We start from the raw sequence: 21513 nt of genomic DNA, 5'->3' as shown, positions 1-21513 counted from the left end.
CTAAACGGACAGCTTCTGTCCAGAGGTGAGATGGGAAGGCAGAGAGGGTTAGGAGCTGGTTGAATGGACATGGGGAGTCAGGGGTGGAAAGGAGGAATGTGCTGTCACAGTATGGGGAGAGCAATTAGGGTCACATAACAATGTACGTATAAATTTTTGTATGGGAAAAAATAAAAGAATATGCTTGACATTTCTCAAGCTGGAAGAACTGAAGAGAAAATTGAAGCCTTGAGCTGCAATTTTGAAGGATTCTGTGGGCAAAATATTGAATGACAGAGGAAGCATCAAAAGCAAATGGAAGGAGTGCACAGAGTCACTGTACCAAAAAGAATCGGTCAACTTTCAAACATTTCAGGAGGTAGCATATGATCAAGAACCGATGATATTGAAGGAAGAAGTCCAAGCTGCGCTGAAGGGCATGGCGAAAAATAAGCCTCCAGGAATTGATAGAATACAAATTGAGATGTTTTAACAAACAGATGCAGCACTGGAGGTGCTCGCTCATCTATGCCAAGAAATTTGGAAGACAGCTACCTGGCCAACCGGCTGGAAGAGATCCATATTTGTGCCCATTCCAAAGAAAGAGACCCAACAGAAGGCGGAATTATCAGACAGTATCATTAATATCACATGCAAGTAAAATTTTGCTGAAGATCATTAAAAAATAACTGCAGCAGTACATCAACAGGGAACTGCCAGAAATTCCGTCTGGATTTAGAAGAGGATGTGGAACAAGGGATATCATCGCTGATGTCAGATGGAGCTTGGCTGAAAGCAGAGAATACCAGAAAGATGTTTACCTGGGTTGTATTGACTATGCAAAGACCTTCAATTGTGTGGATCATAACAAATTATGGATAACATTGCAAAGAATGGAAATTCCAGAACACTTAATTGTGTTCATGGGGAACGTGTACATAGACCAGGAGGATGTTAGTCAAACAGAACAAGGGGATACTGTATGGTTTAAAATCAAGAAATGTGTGCCTCAGGGTTGTAGTCTTTCACTATGCTTATTCAGTCTGTATGCTGAGCAAATATTCCAAGAAGCTGAACTGTATGAAGAAGAACAGGACATCAGGATTTGTGGCAGACTCATTAACAACCTGTAATATGCAGATGACACAACCTTGCTTGCTGAAAGTGAAGAGGATCTGATGAAGATCAAAGACTACAGCCTGCAGTATGGATTACATCTCAACATAAAGAAAACAAAAGTCCTCACAACCGGAGCAGTAAGCAACATCATGATAAATGGAGAAAAGATTCAAGTTGTCAAAGATTTCGTTTTACTTGGATTCACAATCAACACCCATGGAGGCAGCGGTCAAGAAATCAAATGATGCATTGCATTGGGCAAATCTGCTGCAAAACACCTACTGAAAAGCAAAGATGTCACTTTGAGGACTAAGATGTGGCCTGACCCAAGCCATGGTATTTTCAATTGCCTCATATGCATGCTAAAGCTGGACAATGAATAATGAAAACCAAAGAAGACTTGACACCTTTGAATTATGGTGTTGGCGAAAAATACTGAATATACCACGGGCTGCCAGAAGAATGAACCAGTCTGTCTTGGAATAAATACAGCCAGAGTGCTCCTTAGAAGCAAGGATGGCGAGGCTATGTCTCTCATACTTTGGACATGCTATCAGGAGGGACCAGTCCCTGGAGAAGGACATCATGCTTGGTAAGTAGAGGGTCAGCAAAAAAGAGGAAGACCCTTGACAAGATGGATTGACGCAGTGGCTGCAACAATGGGCTCAAACATAGTAATGATTGTGAGGATGGCACAGGACCAGGCAGTGTTTCATTCCATTGTACACAGGGTCGCTAAGAGTCGGAACCGACTCGGCCGCACCTAGCAACAATAGGTAGGGAAGGTCTCACACAGCTGAAGTGAGGTAGTAAATTAGTTAGCGAATGGACACAGGGCTGGTTAAATGGCTCCTCACTTGGCATATTGTCTAAGGTAGGTTCCTTTTTTTGTCATTAAAACCCAGGTAACTGGGGAAGAAATCCGCATTCAGTATTGGTTCTGATTTAGTTGTTTACTCTCTACCCATAAACTGGACTTCCATGGGATATAAATTTTTTAAAACTAATCTATTATTCAAAATGCGATATTCATGTCAGAAATTGGAGGGGAAAAGTGGACTGAATAAAAAGAGGTTAACCTGGGTCAGGTGAAGACGTGACACTACGAAGTATAGCCAGCAACTTAAAGGCTTTATAAACTCTCCTGTCTTCCTGGCCAGGCCCTGGTCTAGGCTGGGAACATAATTTTGGCACCTGCATTTCCCTAGCAGCTGGTCTTCCCTGATGGCTGGCTTGGCCCAGCCACCTGACTATTTTCCCCTGGGCTTTTTGGAAACTGTGTTTTAATAACCTTTGTGGGTCACACAATTCATAAATGTAGAGCTGGGATTAAGCTAATGGAGCAGTGATAAGATTCTCCCACAATGTTTCTACCAGTGTTTCCTTTCATTTCTACCAGTTATAGCTTGACATATTTTGATAATTTATTTGGAACAAAAAGGTTAATAACTCCCGACTTCCTTCGAGATCCAAACCTTTAACAGGGTAAAGCAATGTCTTTGTCTAATTATGTATTTTTCCCGTGAGTTCTTTGTGTTAAATTAATGTTGTCACTCCTGCTGTTTGCATTTTTAGATTGATCTTTGCTCGACTTTCTATAATACTGTTTTACATTATTCTCCAGTAGTTAGATTTCTTAACCCTAGTGGAGCGTGTTTTGTCTTTTACGAAAGCGGAGATTTGTTGTCAGAACCGACGTGTTGTCTTATTTGTGTAGTCTCGTTTGTGTTTTTGAATTTTTGTGATTTCTTGATGTGTTTCCTTTTTTAAAGGCTTTTTTATATATCCCGTTTTGTTCGCTTTCATCTTTGTTTTTTTTTTTTTTTGGTGTATTGATAGGTATTTATTCTGTTAAAATTATAATCTTGGCTACCTAACAATTTTTAAAGGAAATATCTTAACCTATATATCCTTGGTTTTGAATGTCAAGTCTGAAATAGTATCTTTAACTTGGATTTGAATAGAATTGACTCCTTGCTGAGAAAAGTGAGTGATTTAGTATGCTTGTCATCCCCCGGTCACCACCACAACTGTGAAATGGTAACAGTTTGACTTTTGTAATAGATGCCAGTGATTGATAATGAAGGCAGAATCTACAGTTAAAAAGGATCTGGTTGCCCTTTGAAATGTGAACAGGGACAGTTTATGAATGGGTTGTCATTTTTCCTCGTAAACATCTGCCTACACTTCCCCCCGTCGTCACACACAGAGTTCTCTGGAGATCCTGTGCTCTTGTAACACTGGCTGCTTGGTAAGTATTCATAGGCATCTCCTTTTCCAAAGTATGGCTTCAAGCATGGTTAGTTAAAAATTAGTTTTAAAATATCATAAAACAACTACCCAGTGCTCAATAGAAACGTGCGGAAACTTCTTTCCTTCATCTTTCAGCCCTGTGTTTTATTGCTTGTGTCTTATCTAGAGGGATTGTCCCACATGTCAAATGGTGGTCCTCATTATGATGAAAAATGAAGCAAAAGGTGCTTTTTTCCATTACCTTATATCCCAAAATAGCCAAAATATATACACATGGCCCCAGAAGAACAGAGAGTTTGCCTTTTTCTAACTTGTTTTAAAGGTTCAGTGCAGACAGGCTAAAGCCAGCTGGGAATTCTTTGGGTCACAAGTGTTACTAATGATGAGGTAAGCTGAAACCACTGTCTAAAGCTGACTGTTCAGAATATTTACATGATAAGGTTAAGTTGGAATCATATTCTGGTTTGTGATGCCTTAAATCTTCTTTGAAAATTATGATCGTTACTCAGTGACTAAGTGGTTATCTTTTATCAATGGTCCATTCCTTGTTTAATGCTAAGGCACCCGATACTTCTTGTCTTAATCAGTATTTTGAATTGCACACATAAAACTCTATGTATTAACACAACAGCCCAAGAGTGCAGTCCTAGTTTACTGCTTACCCATCTATAGCTAACATTACAACACTGTCATTTGAAATACACTGTTTAATCCAGATTTTTAGATTTTGAAAATTATCTTCAGTAGTAACTCTCAGTATATTCATTTATAATTATTTCCTAGAGTGTTATTTTTCAGAATCTGAAGATATTCACATTGTGACCTTAAATTCTACAGCTAATTACTATATACTGATACTTTGTGTATACAATTACAGTATTTTTTCTTTGATAATAGTTTCCCAAAATATTTATTTAAAAGCAAATATTAAGAGTAAACGCAAACATTTAAAAATTGAACTTATTTTTGCAATTGCTGTTCTAAATGGTTTAATCAAAAACATCCCATTCTTACTTTTTTTCCAGTAGTTCTTCCCAGGAAACCATGGTGGTGTGGTGGTTGAGAGCTTCAGCTGCTAACCAAAAGGTTGGCAGTTCGAATCCACCAGGTGCTCCTTGGAAACTCTATGGGGCAGTTGCTCATGCTATGAGTTGGAATTGACTCGATGGCAATGGGTTAGTCCTTCCCAAGCAAGAAAGGACCTGAATCTTAATAAACATTTGACCCAAACAGCAAAACTGTACTCAACCTGAAAGACCTACCCCCGCGTTTTTAACATGCTTCTCAAACTGATCACTCTTAAAAATTACAAGTAAGTCCGAATAAGAAACTCAACACTTTTGGCCATTGTTTTATTCTGTTCTCTAAGTGGGTTATGGTAACTGTTTAACAGTTGCAGGGAAACTAAGAGCAGCAATCCAGCTTTTAATGGACACTCCCCTCCCTGCAAAAGGAGCCCTGGTACCACAGTGGTTAAAGCACTTGACTGCTAACCTAAAGGTCAGTGGTTCAAACCTACCAGCGGCTCTGGAGAAAGATGTGGCAGTCTGCTTATGTAAGGATTATAGCCTTGCAAACCCTGCGGGGGCAGTCCTACCCTGTCCTATAAGGTCGATATGAGTCAGAATCAACTCAGCCTCAATGGTTTTTTCCCCCTCCCCACATCCTCACAGGCAGAGGGTATCAGTGAAGCCCATGTTGGTATTACCCTTAATCACAAAGAAACCACCACATTTAGATTATACTTATTATAAATGCTGGAGTCTCAGGGTGGTGCAAAGAGTTAAGGACCTGGCTGCTAACCAAAGGTTGGAGATTTTGAGCCCACTCAGAGGTGTCTGGGAAGAAAGGCCTGATGATCTACTTCCAAAAAAATCAGCCGTTGAAAACTCTAGAGAACACAGCTGTACTCTGATACACACGGGGTCACCGTGAGCCGGAGTCAACTTGACAGCAACTTGTTTTTCAACTGGTAGAAGAACTGGTTGTTTTTCATCCAGTTTCCTGTGCTTCGGTGTAACTTCCAAATTAGATTGTTGTCAGTTTGTTTAGAAGGGGGAAGAGAAGCCTTCTTTTCAAGCTGTGTTGGCACCTACACACTGCTGAGACCCTTCCTGTCCATGAGCCATAGTTGCTCTCTTTCTTTGCCTCTTATGTCTCATTTTTTTAAAACCTTAATACATGAATTTACCACGGATAATTTTTTCTTCTGAAAGTTTTCTTCCTCAATACTCATTTATTCAAAGTTAGTTCTGGAGAGGGGAATATATCTCCTTTAAGCTGATAAGTATTTCCGACTCACATAAAAGTGCCATTTTGTATACCTGGCTGTTCTATGCATCTGTCCACAGGTTGTCCTCGACTTATGACGTATTTGAGTTAACGACAAACTGTACTTAGGACTTTTTTGTTGTTGTACATCTCATCGTTAGTAACATGTACTACATACAATATTGTGGCATGTAATTTGCTGATGTTATTCGCAGATGTTCATGTAATTTGCTGATGTTATTCTCAGATGTTCAAAGATTGGATTTATAAAGATGCTGATAATAAAAGGCAATAATATGAAAACCAAAAAAAAAAAAAAAAAGAGGTATTCGACTTATGTCAGAACTGATTTCAGACAGAGTTGTCGGAACAGAACCCTGTCAGAAGTCAGGGACTACCTCTGTCAGCAGCCTAAATACTGTTCGATGCAGTTGACATTGAAGCCTGTTTAATTAGTACCACCTTATGTCTTTGGGCTTGCAGGTTGCTGATAAATTTCAAAAGAAGGAGTAGCAGAACGATATGTCACTGTCACTGTAGCTTTTTTCTGAGATAAGGGATCTTCCTGCATCAAATGGAGGTCTTTGTTAATTGAGTCTTCTGGTCCAGGTTCAATATCAATCACACCTCCAGAGAGTGCAGATTCCCTCAGAGGTTTCACTGTTGACATCAGTTGGGTTGCAGCTCTACCATCATCAATCTATTGCCTCCTGGAAACTTGTGTAAGCACTGGAATTCTTTTTAAGGTTTGGAGCTGAAAGCTGGAAGGGGTGACCCATCCCTTCCTGTCTTCTCTCACCTCCCCCACTGAAACTCCTCTTGTTTGAAGACATGTTATTATCAAAGATGGTGGTGACAGAAGACTTCAGATTGGAGGATTTAGTTGTAACAGAACGAAGTTTGTCTAACACAGTGTGGAGCCACACGGTGAACCAAACTCTGATGATCTTTGCAATCAGAGACAGGTACTCCATCACTTGGCTCTGACTTTGCTTGTTAGACATCACTTCTGTAATGTCATCAGGAAGTTTCTCAGCTTCCAGTCTGGCAATTCTTAATGGCACTCCAGATCTTGTAGCCGGCCAGGTGCTGCTCCCCATGGTTAATGGCACTAAATACACTGTGCAAAAGACTCTTGTTTACAATATGAAAGCTGAAACAAGAAGCCGGAGCATTCCTTGTTTGACCTCAGCAGGGAAAGTTTGCTCAGGCAACTGAAATGTTTCACCACGCTGCATGTGTGCATGTCTGTGAATGATCACAGAAGTGCGGAGAATGAGGATGTGGGGGTTACAAATAAATTTTACTGAATGATGAATTGGCAAATATGGAATCGGTGAATCATAAGAGTAGACTGTATCTTGTTTTCAAATAATATGTTTTATTTTCACCCTCTTATCGTCACTTAAAAATAGATATTTGACTAATAAAAGGACTATTTAGGTATACAATATCTATTTTGGTCATATAAAAAGATGAGATTGGATATTTGAGTTTTTACAACTTACAAAATGTCACTCATGGTCTAGCAAGATAGTGAGGTCATATCAAGCACATGGAGTAAATTATATCTGAGAAATTTAGGAACCAAACTGGGAAAAACTCTGAAATATACTATGGCTGAAATTTTATGATTGTCTTTATTTATTTATTTAAAGTATATTTTATTGAGTTTTTGGTGAAAGTTTTCACAGCAAGTTAGGTTCCCATTTGACAATTTCCATACAAATTGTTCAGTGACATTAGTCACATTTATCACAATGTGTCAACGTTCCCTTTAATTGTGTTCTGTTTGTTCCATTTCCAGTACTCTAGTTTCCCTGCCCCCTTATCATCTCATCTTTGCTTTTGAGTAATTGTTGACCTTTTAGTCTTGTACAGAGTTAGAACTGCCCTATACGGTTTCCAAGGAGCGCCAGACTCGAACTGCCGACCTTTTGGTTAGCAGCTATAGCTCTTAACCACTACACCACCAGGGTCTCCACAGATGGTTTTTAAGTAGAGCACCGATCTTACGGGTAGTATTCTTTAGTTTGTGTGCCACTCTGTTATTTCGCTAAAAGGTGATCTCAGGGGATAAGCTCGGTTCTAGGTTTAAAGGGTGTCTCAGGATGACAGTCTCAGGGAGTCCTCTATTCTCTACTGTCCAGTTTCTCTGGCTTTCTTTTTTTTTTAAGAATTTGAGTTCTGCTCCACATTTTTCTCCCATTCTCTCCGGGACCATCTATTGTGATCCTGGTCAGAACAGTCAGTAGTGGTAGCCGGGCACCATCTAGTTTTTCTGGTCTCAGGGTAGATGAAGTGGTGGCTCCCATAGACTTGTTTCTTCTCTGAGCTTTTGGTTACCTTCTTACTCTTTCGCTCCTGGCGAGTAGAGACCAGTATCTTAGATAGCCTCTTGCAAGGTTTTAAGACCCCAGATGCTACTCACTTTACAAGGATGGAGAACATGATTTTTGTGAACTATGTTGTACCAATTGACTGAGTTGTCCCATGACACTATGGTCCTAAACTTTCAAGCACAGAAAACCAGCCTTGGAAGGTGTTTGATTATGTCTGAGGAGTATCTGTATTTGTGTCTTAAATGAATATATGTGCCTACACCACACATTTGTATTTACACATACCTATAGATAGGGTCCCTATGAGTCGGAATTGACTCAGTGGCAACAGGTTTGGTTTTTTTTACAGATACTTAGAAGCCCTGGTGGCTGAGTTGTTAAGTGCTCGGCTGCTAACTGAAAGATTGGCAATTCGAACCTACCAGCCCCTCCATGGGAGAAAGATGTGACAGTCTGCTTCCGTAAAGATTACAGCCTTGAAAACCCTGTGGGGAAGTTCTACTCCGTCCTATAGGGTTGTTATGAGCTGGCAGTGGGTTTTGCTTTGGTTTATAGATACCTCTACTATCTGTCCTCACCTGTGTATCCACCCATATCTCTCCATATACCTGTATGCCTACACCTAGCCATATGTGCTCACTTTTTTCAAATCTTTGTTTGAGCTGTTGCCATCTTCTATGTCTAATTCTTTAGTACAGGCAGTCCATTCTGTTTAATTTTTCATTTACTTTGGTTGTACTGTGCTTACTGCACCAACATTTGGTGCCACTTTTCCCATCACCAAAAATAACAAGCCTCTACAATCTACAACGTACTTCCCTCTCTCCCTCTCCTCCTGGTAGCCACAAATGAACGTTGATCTCTGTATATATGTCTATGCTTGTCTTCTTATAAAAGAGAGATCATGCAACATTTGTCCTCATATATTTTACTTATTTCACTTAGCCTTATGCTTTCCAGGTCCATCCATGTTATATAATCTGTTTTCCGGACTTCATTGTTCTTTATGGTTGCATAGTATTCCCTTGTTTGTATGTACCACATTTTGCTTATCCATTCAACCATTGATGGATACTTTGGTTGTTTCCATTTATTTGCTATTGTGAATAAAGCGGCAATGAACGTATGTGTGCGTATGTCTGTGTCATTATTTTTAGATTTTTAGGATATATACCTAGGAATGGGATTGCTGGATCATAGGGTGGTTCCATTTCTAGTTTTTTGAGAAAGCTCCATACCATTTTCCATAGTGATTGTACCATTTTACCAGCCACACTAGCAATGGATAAGGATTCTAATCTCCCTATATCTTCACCAACATTTGTTATCTTTTTTTTTTTATCAGTGCCATTTTAGCTGAGTGAGATGGTATCTCCTTGTAGTTTTGATTTGCATCTCTCTAATGGCTAATGATAATGAGCATCTTTTCATATGTTTATTGCCTGCTTGGATGTCCTCTTCAGCAAAGGTTCTGTTCATATCCTTTGTTCATTTTTGTGATTAGGTTGTTTGTCTTTTTGTTGTTGAGTTGTTGTAGTTTTCTATAGATTTTAGAGGTTAGATCCTTATCAGATATGTTGTTTCAGAAGATTTTTCCCCAATCTTCAGGTTGTCTATTTACTGTTTTAAAAAAGTCTTTGATGAGCATAACTTTTCAATTTTTATGAAGTCCCTTTATCTATTTTGTCTTCTTCTATTCATGCATTTGTTGTTGTGTTTGTTATCCTATTTTTACAAAAGATTAAGTCCCATAGTTTTCTCCCTATGATTTCTTCTAGGAATTTTATGGTTTTAGGGCTAACATTTAGGTCTTTGATCCATTTTGAGTTAATTTTTGTCTATGGTGTGAATATCCAGCTTTGCCAGCACCATTTATTAAAGAGACTGTTTCTGCCTCATTGAATAGACTTTGACCCCTTGTTGAAAAGCAGTTGTCCATAGATAACCAAAACCAAACCCATTGCCATTGAGTTGATTCCAACTCATTATTACCCTGTTGGACAGAGTAGAACTGCCCCATAGTGTTTCCAAGGAGCAGCTGGTGGATTCGAACTGCCAGCCTTTTGGTTAGCTGCTGTAGTCTTAACCACTGTGCCACCAGGGCTCCTGTCCATAAATGGCTGGGTTTAATTCTGAGTTCTTTATTCTGTTCCACTGGTCGGTGTGTCTATTGTTGGACCAATCCTAGACTGTTTTGACTGCAGTGGCTGTATGTTTTTATATCAGGGAGTATAAGATCTCCTGCTTTGTTCTATTTCTTCAATATTGCTTTTGCTATTCAGAGTTTCTTTCCTTTCTGTATGAAGCTGGTCATTAGTTTTTCCATTTCAGTAAAGAATGTTGCTAGGATTTGTATCGGGATTGCATTATATCTGTAGATTGTTTTAGGTGGAATTTTCACTATATTAAGCCTTCCAGTCCATGAACATGGTATGTCTTTCCATTTTTATAGGTCTCCTTTATTCTCTTGTAGTAGTGTTTTATAATTTTTATTGTATAATCTTTTATGTCCCTGGTTAGGTTAGTTCCTAGGTATTTTTATTCATTTAGGGGATATTGTAAATGGTATTGTTTCCTTGATTTCTTTTTCAGGGTACCCTTTGTTAGTGTAGAGGAACCCAACTGATTTTTGTGGGTTGATCTTGTACCCTGCAATATTGCTGAATTCTTTTAGTTCCAGCAGTTTTCTTGTGGAATCTTTAGGGTCTTCTTGTCTGCACATGATCATGTCATCTGCAAATAGAGATAGTTTCACTTTGTCTTTTGATTTGGATATTTTTTATTTCTCTGGCTAGGATTTCCAGTACAATGTTGAATAAGAGTGGTGATAATAGGCATCCTTTTCTCATTCCCATTCTCAAAGGGAAAGCTCTCAGCCTTTCTCCATTAAGTATAATGTTGGCTGTTGGTTTTGTGTACATGCCCTTAATTATATTGAGAAATTTCCCTTCTGTTCCTATTTTGCTGAGAGTTTTTATCAGGAAAAGGTGTTGAATTTTATCAAATGCCTTTTCTGCATCAATTGATATGATTATATGGTTCTTTTCCTTTGTTTTATGTATGTAGTTGATTATGATGATTGATTTTCTAATGTTGAACCACATTTGTAACTCTGGGATGAATCCCACTTGATCATGGTGTATGATATTTTTGATATGTTGCTCAAGTTTGTTGGCTTCTGTTTTGTTGATTCTTTCTATTGTTTTTCTGTTTTATTTATTTCTGCCCTGATCTTTATTATTTCTTTTTTTCTGGTAGCTTTTGGCTTCTTTTGCTCTTCCTTTTCTGTTTGTTCAAGTTGTCAGTTTAAGTTAATAATTTTCTATCTTTGTTCACTTTTAATGTAGGCATTTATTCTATGAATTTCCCCAAGTACTACTTTTGCTATGTCCCAAAGGTTTTGATATGTTGTGTTTCAATTTTCATTTGATTCTAGGAATTTTTTAAATTTCACTTTTGATTTCTTCTGTGACCCAATAGTGTTTTAGGAGTGTATTATTTAGTTTCCATGCATTTTTTTCCTTATTTTTACTGTTATTGATTTCTAGCTTCATAACATTAGGGTCAGAGAAGATGTTTTGTATGATTTCTTTGTTAAGACTTGTTTTGTGTCCTAGCATGTGGTCTATTCTGGAAAATGATCCACATGTGCTGGAAAAGAATGTATATTGTTCTGATACTGGGTGTAGTGTTCTATATATGTTTGTTAGATCATTGGCTTATGGTTTATCTAAGTTGTCAATATCTTTAGTGATCTTCTTTTTAGATGTTCTGTCTATAATTGAAAGTGGTGTATTGAAGTCCCCTATTTTTATGGAGTTGTCTATTTCTCCTTTCATATTAATATTTGTTTCATGAGTTTTGGGGCATTGCTGTTAGGTGCATATATATTTATAATTGTTATGTCTTCTTCTGGATTGATCCTTTTATTATTATGTAATATCCTTCTTTATATCTTGTAATAGATTTTGACTTAAAGTCTATTTTATCGAATATCAGTATGGCCACCCCTGCTCTTTTTTGTTTAGTGATTGCATGGAATATTTTTTCTCCATCCTTTTATTTTCAGTCTGTTTGTGTCCTTTTGTCTATGATGTGTTTCTCAGAGACAGCAAAAGGATGGATCATGATTTTTTTTATCCATTCTGCCTTTTGCATGGAGTATTTAGAACCTTTACATTCAAGGTTATTACTGAAAATGAAGTGTCCACCTCACTTATTTTGCTGTTTTGCTTTTTGAGTGTTTCGTATCTTCTTTGTTTTTTAATTCTGATTTTTCTGTTTTTGTTGGTATTTGGCTGCCTTCTTGTGATGAACCTTTTTGTTTTCTTCTGAGTATTTTTTCTCAGTGATTTCTTAGTGGTTACTACATATGTTACATTACACAACTTACAATTTCAACAATGTTTAATATATGAACAACAGTTAACAAACAACCTTAACATATTAAATCTATTCCTGATATGCTCCTCCCTCTTCCATTTCTGTTGGTATGTCTCCATTAACACCAATATACAACCTATATTTGATAAGTTTACTTTGTACTTATTTTTTACAAACTTGATGTTGTATTGTTTGCAGGATTTAGTTATTGAGTTTATTTCCTGAAGATATCATATGCTTAGTCCTTATGATTGCCCATGTTGTTGCATTTTTTGGAGATCTCTCTCTCTCTCTCTCCCTTATTTTTTATTTATATTTTTCCCTTGTAGAGATACAAGTATTTATTTAATACTTTTGCCTTTCCATTTGGAGTACTCCCTTGAGTAATACTTGCAAAACTGGTCTGGTAGTGGCAAATTCCCAGCGCCTCTGTTTATTTAGGAATGTTTTGATTTCCCCCTCATTTTTGAATAACAATTTTGCTGAGTAAAGAATTCTTGGTTGGCAATTGTTTTTGTTCAGTATTTTATATATGTTGCTCCATTATCTTCTGGCCTCTAGAGTTTCTGGGGAGAAATCTGCACTGATTCTTATGAAAGACCCTTGGCATGTTATATTACGTTTTTCTCACTGCTTTCAGAATTCTCTCCTTGTCTCTAGTTTTCAAGAATTTTATTATGATATGGCATGGAGTTTATCTTTTTGTATTTCTTCTAACTGGGGTTTGTGTACCTTCTTATATTTGCAGGCTTGGTTTTCTGTTCAGGTCTGGGAAATTCTGATTATCTCTTGGAAAATCCTTACTATGCCTTTATTGTTGTCATGGTGCTCTGGGATTACAATAATTCCGATGTTAGATTTCTTAATTGAATCCCATATTTCCATTTGGGTTTGCTTGCTTTTCCTTGTTCTTTTCTCTTGTTTCTCTTGAGACTTGATAAGTTCAATTATTTTGTCTTCTAGTTTATCCTATCTTCTGTCTGATTGACTATTGTTGAGTGTTTCTCTTTTTTTTTTTTTTTTTTGTAATTCAGTTGCTTTATTCTTCAGTTCCAGTAGTTCTTTTTTCTTTATTTTTTCAATTTCCTTGTTAAGTCTCTCATTTTGTTCCTCCATTTGTTTCCTGATCTCTGCTAGTTTGTTTTATGTATGGCCTTTGCTTTCTTTAAACATATTTAGCACCATAGTCTAAAAATTTTAAATTTTTTGCCATTAATCTGACCTCCATAGGGGAAATTTCCTTTTCTTCCTGTTTTACTTTTGATTAGTCCTTCTCGTGATTGTGTTGTACCATTTTTTTTTTTGTTGAACATAGACCATTCTGTTATCTTTTTTTTTTTAACTTTAAATCCTGTTTTCTGATTTTTGTGGGAAATTTTTCTGATTGGGCACCCTGGTTGCACAGCAGCCAAGTGCCTGACTACCAGCTGGAAGGTTGGTGGCCTGCACCCACCAGCTGCTCTGCGGGAGTAAGGTGTGGCAGTCTGCCTCTGCAAAGACTCACAGCCCTGGGAACCCCACAGGGCAGCTCCATTCCACCCCACAGGGACACCACAAGTCAAAATAGACCAGATGGCAGTGGACTTGGAGGAAGCAGAGAAGGAACAGTCAGAAGAATAGTAGAAGAAGCAGGGAATGCAGTGTTTGGGGGTAAAAGGAGGAGAAAATTTCAGAAAATAAATGATGACTAATTATACTTACACTCCTTGAGAGGAGGGAAGATCATCTATGCATTTCAGTATTCCCTACAACAGGTATGGTATAATGTTTCACATACCCTCAGTGTTCAATACATATAGACTGACAGTCTATATAGTGTGTAGTGCTACAGAAAGTTTGATGAGTCTGAAGACTGTGAAAGACCTGTCTTAGTTTCTTAATGCTGTTGTAACAGAAATACCACAAGTGGGTGGCTTTAACGAACAGAAATTTATTTTCCTTACGTTTTAGGAGACTGGAAATCTGAATTCAGGGCAACAGCTCTAGAGGAAGGTTTTCCCTCTCCATCAGCTCTGGGGGAAGGTCATTGTCTCTTTTCAGCTTCTGTTCCTTGGTTCCTTGGCTATCTTCATGCGATGTGTATGTTCCCCTCCATTTGTGCTTCCTTCTCTTTGTCTAATCTGTTCCTTTAATATCTCATATGTGATTGGTCTGAGACACACCCAACACTGATCTGATCTCATTAACATAACAAAGAAAGTCCCATTCCTAAATAGGATTATATCCACAGGCACAGGGGCTTAGGATTTACAACACACATTTTGGAGGGACACAATTCAGTCCATAACAGACCATTTTTGAGTTGTGATCTGGAGAGCCCTGGTTATTGCTCCCATATTATGAATTTCTGGCCTTTAAGGAAAATAAAGAACAAAGATCTTCATCTTCAACAGAGATTAACATACAAGCAACACTGCCTCTAGGCCACATGCCCTGTTGGACCACAAATGTACAAGTGTCTGGTTTTATAATAATATGTTCTGTCATTCAGCACTCTGTATCCTTTTATGATGAACAGGGAAGTAGAGGCAACCCAGATGTCCATATCCAGGAGAACAGAGAAGTACAGTGTGGTGGGTGCATGTAGTGAAATAGTAAACAGCTGTCTGACGCCCTGTACTACAGTGGACATGTGGTAACACAGTGCTATCTTGTAAACATAATATCCAGTGAAAAAAGTAAGAAAAAAGAACAAGAGCCAGAGCACAGCACCATCTATGTAAATAAAAATACACTCTAATAACACTGTTCAGCATAACATAAGGATACATAGATAGCCAAAGACATATTTACTAGAGTGGATGCCTCCTGGGGATAGTAAGGGAATAAGAATGAGAATGGGGGTGAAGGAGAAAATAAAATAAAATAAAAGAAGGACCTTGAAAGGATCAGTGAAGAAGGGTGTGATTAATTTGTACCTTGTTCTGGACAAAAAACAAAAAACAAAAAAAAAAAAAAGGAGGGGGGCATATGTGGTGGGCATTTTTGCAAATCTAAAAATAACTAAATGCAATAAAAGACTCACACAATAATCACTGACAGCAAGTATATAAGTTTTACATTTATTGTGATCAATGGCAAACAAAAATACAGAAATAACATGTATTATGTATAGTAAAATTCATGCATATCATAAAGTCCATTTTGGGGGGCCTCAACTACATGGCTCAAAGTGACATCGGGTGTTTTGGGATTAGCATAAAGGGTGGGCTATCTGTCACAATAGGAAGAGACAGAGTACACAGGATTCCACATACAGGTTCTTTCAACACAGAAAAGCATCCCACAAGTCAGAACCGAATCTAATACTTGAGACTATTAGCTAAGGCATTACATATTATATGAGATGATTACCAAGCAGGAATCCAGTATTGACATTTGAATTCTAGACTAATAGTTACATTTACTACTCTTTATCATTAAAAATGTATGTTCTAGCAAATTATCTTTCTACGCCTTCAAAAAATGAGAGGTAAAGTCCAACTTGAACATATCAGTGAGGATATTCCCCAAAACAATCACTGGCAGAAAATAGGAATTGAGAGAAAGAGATCGTTTACTTTTATACACAATGAAGGAACCATGATTTCACATGCAGTGAAATCAGAATCAGAATTTTGCCCTTCTCACTGTTTCCGAATTGGAAATTAGACTCAGTAAGACGTGCAACCCCCCGGTAGGAAGCTCCATTGCAGGTCTGGGTAACTAATGAGGAGAGCACTGTGTCTTTTCCTTTACTGCTCTCAACACAGAATTCCATTTGCTATTCCTTTGTTCTAACTGCTCTTTTTTAAACTTGTCTTGAAAAGAACTGTGGTTATCTTCATCCTCTGTTTCTGAGATGATCTCCATCTTCTGAATGATAAGTTTAATGAGCTCATGCTGTTTTTCCAGAAGAGAAGTGAGATCCTTTAGCCTAAAAGACATATATATTTCATGAATTGATTTTCAATTATACTTTTAGCCCTTCTGAGTATAGGAGGGCCTAGGGACTAGAAGTGTTCTATGTCAGATTTACTGTACTCAGGTTACATCCTCAGGGTAGACGTAATCCTTCTAAGGAATACATATTTTTGAAGTTTGCCAAAATAAAGCATCACAGAATCCTAGAACCGTGTTGTTGTTGTTGTTGGGTGCCCTTGAGTTGGTTCTGACTCACAGCGACACTACGGATAACAGAATTGTGTAGATCCTTAAAAATCTCCAAGGCTACAGAAAGTTTAAGTGATTTTTCCCAAGATTACACTGTTAGTTCACAGCTAGTTTATTTTTGTTCCCATTTTAAAGATTAAGATACTGTTGCACAGATAGGTTAAGTAGCTTGCTCAGAGTCACACAGTAAGTAGTTGAGTAGGGCTTTTAACCCAGGAAACTAACCCTAAGGCCCTCATGCTTAAGAACTGCACACTATATAGCTTCTCCAGAGATTCCCAGAAGCCTTCAGAGCTTTGATACATGATGTATGAATGCAGGTGGCTCATGAAGAACACATTTTAGACTACTGTCCCCAATATTGGAGCCCTGGTGGCGCAGTGGTTAGGAGCTGTGGCCGCTAACCAAAAGGTTGGCAGTTCGAATCCACCAGCTGCTCCTTGGAAACCCTATGGGGCAGTTCTACTCTGTCCTATTGGGTTGCTATGAGTCGGAATTGACTTGACGGCAACGGGTTTGGTCCGGTTTTTTGATTTGCCCCCAGTATTAAGTAAATCAGCATTTTACTTTTCATTTACTTATTGCTTAGAAGGCAAAGTGATTCATCAACAGCAATAAATAAGTTGCTGAGTCTAAAATATGTCCCCTGATATTTGATAGACTAGCAACATCATTCAATAAAGCATGACTTCATATGTTGTTGTTAGCTGCCATTGAGTCAGCCCCTGGCTCATGGTGACCCCATGCACAACAGTATCAGACACTTGTGATCCACAGGATTTTCACTGGCTGATTTTCAGAAGTAGATCGCCAGGCCTCTCTTCCTCATCTGTCTCAGTCTGGAAGTTCTGCTGAAACCTGTTCAGCATCATAGCAACATGCAAGCCTCTAATGACAGACGAGTGGTGGACGAGCTCGGTGGCTGCATTGACTGGGAAGTAACCCTGGGTCTCCTGCATGGAAGGCAAGAATTCTACCACTGAGCCACCGCTGTCCCCAGATGACTTCATATATGAGACAAATAAACAAAATTATAGATATAACCTTATACCATACATCATTCTTTCAGAATTTTAAGTTTCTCAAATACAGATGGAAGGAAAAATACATACCGGTATTTCTGCTTCAATATTTCTGTTTCTAAAGATGTATCATCATTTGGTGTTTCTTGCCTTGCTTCTTGGATGGAGAACATATAATGAAATATACACTGTGGGTTAAAACATAACAGTTACTCAAGTTGAGCTCGATTGAGGAAATATTTCTTGACCACATGCCGTAACTCACCCATTGCACCGATTGCACTAGCGTAAATATTCGTAAGGCACAGCCTTGACCCTAGAGGAACTCAGTCTGTTACAAGAAACAGAAAAGTAAAGAGCTCTAAAACAAAGCCATACATATTACAACAGAAGAAAGTGTGAGAACTAGAAATAATACAGAAGAAGGGAACCTGGGATTGGAGATTGTTTAGGAAAGGGCTTCACTGAATCACTTTATAATTTCCTAAGAAAAATGTCCATCCTAAGTGGTGTCCTTCCATACAGGATTATTTGTTAACCCTTGAAAACTGCTCTGCACCATTATCCATCACCATGGAATCAATCAACAAAATTTCACATGGGGAAATTTCCAAGAAGTTGTCTTATTCATTTTTGTTGTAATTTAGTGTCTTTTAAACCATGGACTGACTGAAGAGAATCAAGGGCAGATGTGAACTGACCAGTGATCAAGTAATTCTAGAAGCTCAGGCAAGAGAAGGTGGGGACTAGCACAGGCTACCCTGGAGGTCAAATGGACAAAACATGGGCATTGAGTGGACACGCTGCTGTCAAGGATGAGTACTGGGTGGCTGGGTGCATAGGCAAATGAATGGTGTGGATGTTAACTGAGATAAGGAACTTCGAAGAAGAACCAGGATTCTTTCTCTTTTTCTGCAGAAGATGTGGGGATGGAGACATGGGAGCAGTGAAGATCATGAGTCTGGTTTGGAACATGCTGAATGTGAGGTGACTTTGAGACATACAAATGGAGATGTCAAAGAGGCAGTTGGGTGTATGGGCCTGGGACGCAAACGAGACCTAATTGCTGAACATTCTGTGGTTAGGCAGTAATTTCAACTATGGGTATGAGTAAAATCAGATAGGGTGGGCGTGTGGAGTTAAAAGAAAGTCTAGCCTCATACTTAGATTGACTTCAACATTTTATGACAGAGGAAAATTAACCTGCAACAAACTCAGAAAGAGCACTCCTAAAGGTGGGGGGAATCTCAGGTCTCCTGACTCTAGAACAGGCCCTTTTCTATTAGCATGCAATGGCCTCTGCTTACTTTTTGAGCACCCTGTGTATTTCCTATAAGGCACCCACACACGTACATATACATGTATCTGCACAAAAATATAAGTGACAGGTGACGACGAGAAACAAAGGATGCCTGTACTGTGAAAAAGACACTTTAAATGGTACAGCCGGGCCACCCACCCACCTGTTCTCCTAGGGGCGTGGTGCGTGTTCAACACAGATGCTACATATGAGCCGCCTGCAAGAGGGAAACAAACGTCTCCCTCCCCATTGCCCATCACCTTCACCTCAGCTATTTCCCATTGGCAGAGCAGACTCAAAGCCTATAAAAAGGTACCCTTACGGACAGCATAAAACGAATGCCAAGTAGTATCACGTTACTTATGCAGCTATTTGCTACACACTTACTATTAGCCCCCCTTGGTATTTGGGTCTGTTGGGGTAGACGATGATGTTCTGCTGATCCACTTTGCGTAGGAAGTAGAGCGGCAGTTTCTTCTCTAAGCTGGTATGAAGTTTCACCTAAAATTCGTTGTGGGTTTATTGATAGGAATTATTGTTAGCATCTGGAATTCTTACACTGCACAGACTAGTCATTAATACAACGAAAGGAAGCTGACTCCTGTGTCCTGAGTTGTGTCTCTGAGCCCGGGCCCAGTCACCTCCCCCCACCTTTCACCTCACCCACTGACAAGGGCAGCAATCTACAGCCGGGTGGGGGGCAGGTTGTTTAAAGGAGAAATTCAGTTTACGTCAGCAGATACTGATGGTGCAGGGGACTGGAATAGTCACTGGGGGATATAAAGAAGAAAAGGACTCAGTACACACTCTGGGGCCGGTGACAATACTGGGAAATGGGAGTGGTCTGAATGCCACAAAACCAAACCCATTGCCATTGAGTCCATTCCGACTCATGTACCTTTAATAAGAAGAAGAAGCTGGGAAAATACAAAGGTAACCAGTGGAAGTATTAGAGCTAGCATGTCTCAGAGCATTTTAGACGTCTTTAATGCTGTGCTATTAGGTGCAAAAGAGTTCGTCCATAATGTCTCTTGAGTATAATTTCTGTTTTGTAGAGATAGTCTTTTGCCTTGTTTAATATTTTTACCTTGCATTTATACTTAGTTTAATTCTTCTATTGTGAATCTTTGTTTTGGTATGTGTTTGTCAAATTTATCTTCGACTTTTTTTTTTATAGCCCTTCATGTCTGTTGTTTAGATGTGCTTACTGTAATCTCCACGTAGTGAGATTTTTCTTTCTGAGACCACATGCTTTTTAATATGGGCATTTAACTGATGTAGATTCATAAATGGTGAGGTAGTAAGGACCTCCCTGACCACACCGTTTCAAATTATAGTCCCCAGACCCCAGATAACACACTCCCTATCTGTCTTCTCTGCTATTTTTATAGTACTTATCACCATTTAACCTACTATATATTTTCTTTATTATTTACTGTCTTTGGTCTCCCAAAAGAATAGAAGCTACATATCTTTTTTCTGTTTTCTGCTGGCTCTCCAGCTCCTAGAATGTGCCTGGAGCATAATAAGTGCTCAAGATAGATCTCTTGAATGAAAGAATTACTATTACTCTTCAGTTTGATCCTATTTCAGTCATCCTTTTTGTTTTTGTTTTGTATTGTTTTTATTTCCTTGCTCTTTACCATATATATGTGTGTGCATATATACTAATTGTGCTTACTGATTATATTACCTGGTATCTCTAAGCTGATGCAAGTCATACACAAATCAGTATTCTGTAATTATGACGTCAAAGAGCAGCCAATAACCTTTAACTCTCTCTTACAGAAATTAAGAGATTTAAGTGTGCTTTTGATTTCTCTGCTTTTCTTTCCTCTGCTTTCTGCCTTTTCTAACTAAATCAGGAACAAGAACCTGTGATTGCTATACTTTTTTAAAATATAAAATTTTCTATTGCCAGATGTTTAAAATTTCTGAACTAAATTTATTAACCACATATATAATTATTTACACAAGTTTGATTGTTTAATCGGTTTCAGTATTTACCACGATTACTTTTATACTAATTCCCCAGAGTTCTTGACTTTGATTCATTTCTTATTTGATTACTGTGGATCTCAGGAGATAAGTTTTTGGAGACCTACCGAATCTAAAAACAACACAAGAGCCTTCACACATGAATAACGACTTGGCTGGTGGGTGTTGTTCTTGAGTTACAACATTTTACCTGCAAACTCTTTGCCATCTCTTTCATTATCACCTGGCCCTTAGTATTCAAGAGGAGAATTTTGAAGGAGGCACGATTTTTCTTCCTTTGAAGTTATTCTATGTTTTACACTTGAGAATTTCTGCCTTTTTTCCCCCTTAAACCTCAAGCATCAAAACAGTTGTGAAGATATGCTTAGGAGTGAGTCCTTTCTCGTGAATTTTGTCTGATATACAGTGAGTATTCTCAATCTGAAAATTCACTTTATTTTTCTAGTAACTTTTTCTCTTTTGCATTATTTGGGAATTCTTATTAGTTAAAACTTTAATCCTACTCTCCATATTTTTTTTTTTTATTGTACTTCAGGTGAAGGCTTACAGAACAAATAGTTTCTCATGAACAGAAGTACACATGTTGTTTTATGACATTGGTTAACAACCCCCCAACATATCAACCCTCTAAATTCTCAACCTTTTTTTTTTTTTGGTGAAAATACACATAGCCAAAGATACACCATTTCAAAAA

The 21513-nt window shown here is 38.3% G+C and overlaps 1 protein-coding gene across 1 annotated transcript in view; it reads right to left on the bottom strand.

Moving 5' to 3' along the window:
• Positions 1-15390: 15390 nt before the first annotated feature.
• The window catches only part of TRPA1 (transient receptor potential cation channel subfamily A member 1), a 71928-nt gene continuing 65805 nt past the window's right edge, over positions 15391-21513 (bottom strand). Inside the window, exons 26-28 of the mRNA XM_012554434.2 lie at positions 19209-19322; positions 17612-17709; positions 15391-16263 (exon numbers count right to left, since the gene is read on the bottom strand). Coding sequence (XP_012409888.2) covers positions 16053-16263; positions 17612-17709; positions 19209-19322 — 423 coding nt within the window. The 3' untranslated portion in view covers positions 15391-16052. The remainder of the gene's footprint in view (positions 16264-17611; positions 17710-19208; positions 19323-21513) is intronic.

The sequence above is a fragment of the Trichechus manatus genome, unplaced genomic scaffold (genome assembly GCF_000243295.1).
Source record: "Trichechus manatus latirostris isolate Lorelei unplaced genomic scaffold, TriManLat1.0 scaffold00018, whole genome shotgun sequence".
Classification (NCBI taxonomy): domain Eukaryota; kingdom Metazoa; phylum Chordata; class Mammalia; order Sirenia; family Trichechidae; genus Trichechus; species Trichechus manatus.
Note: the sequence above shows the minus strand (reverse complement) of the source record. Positions and strands in the feature narration are given on the sequence as shown.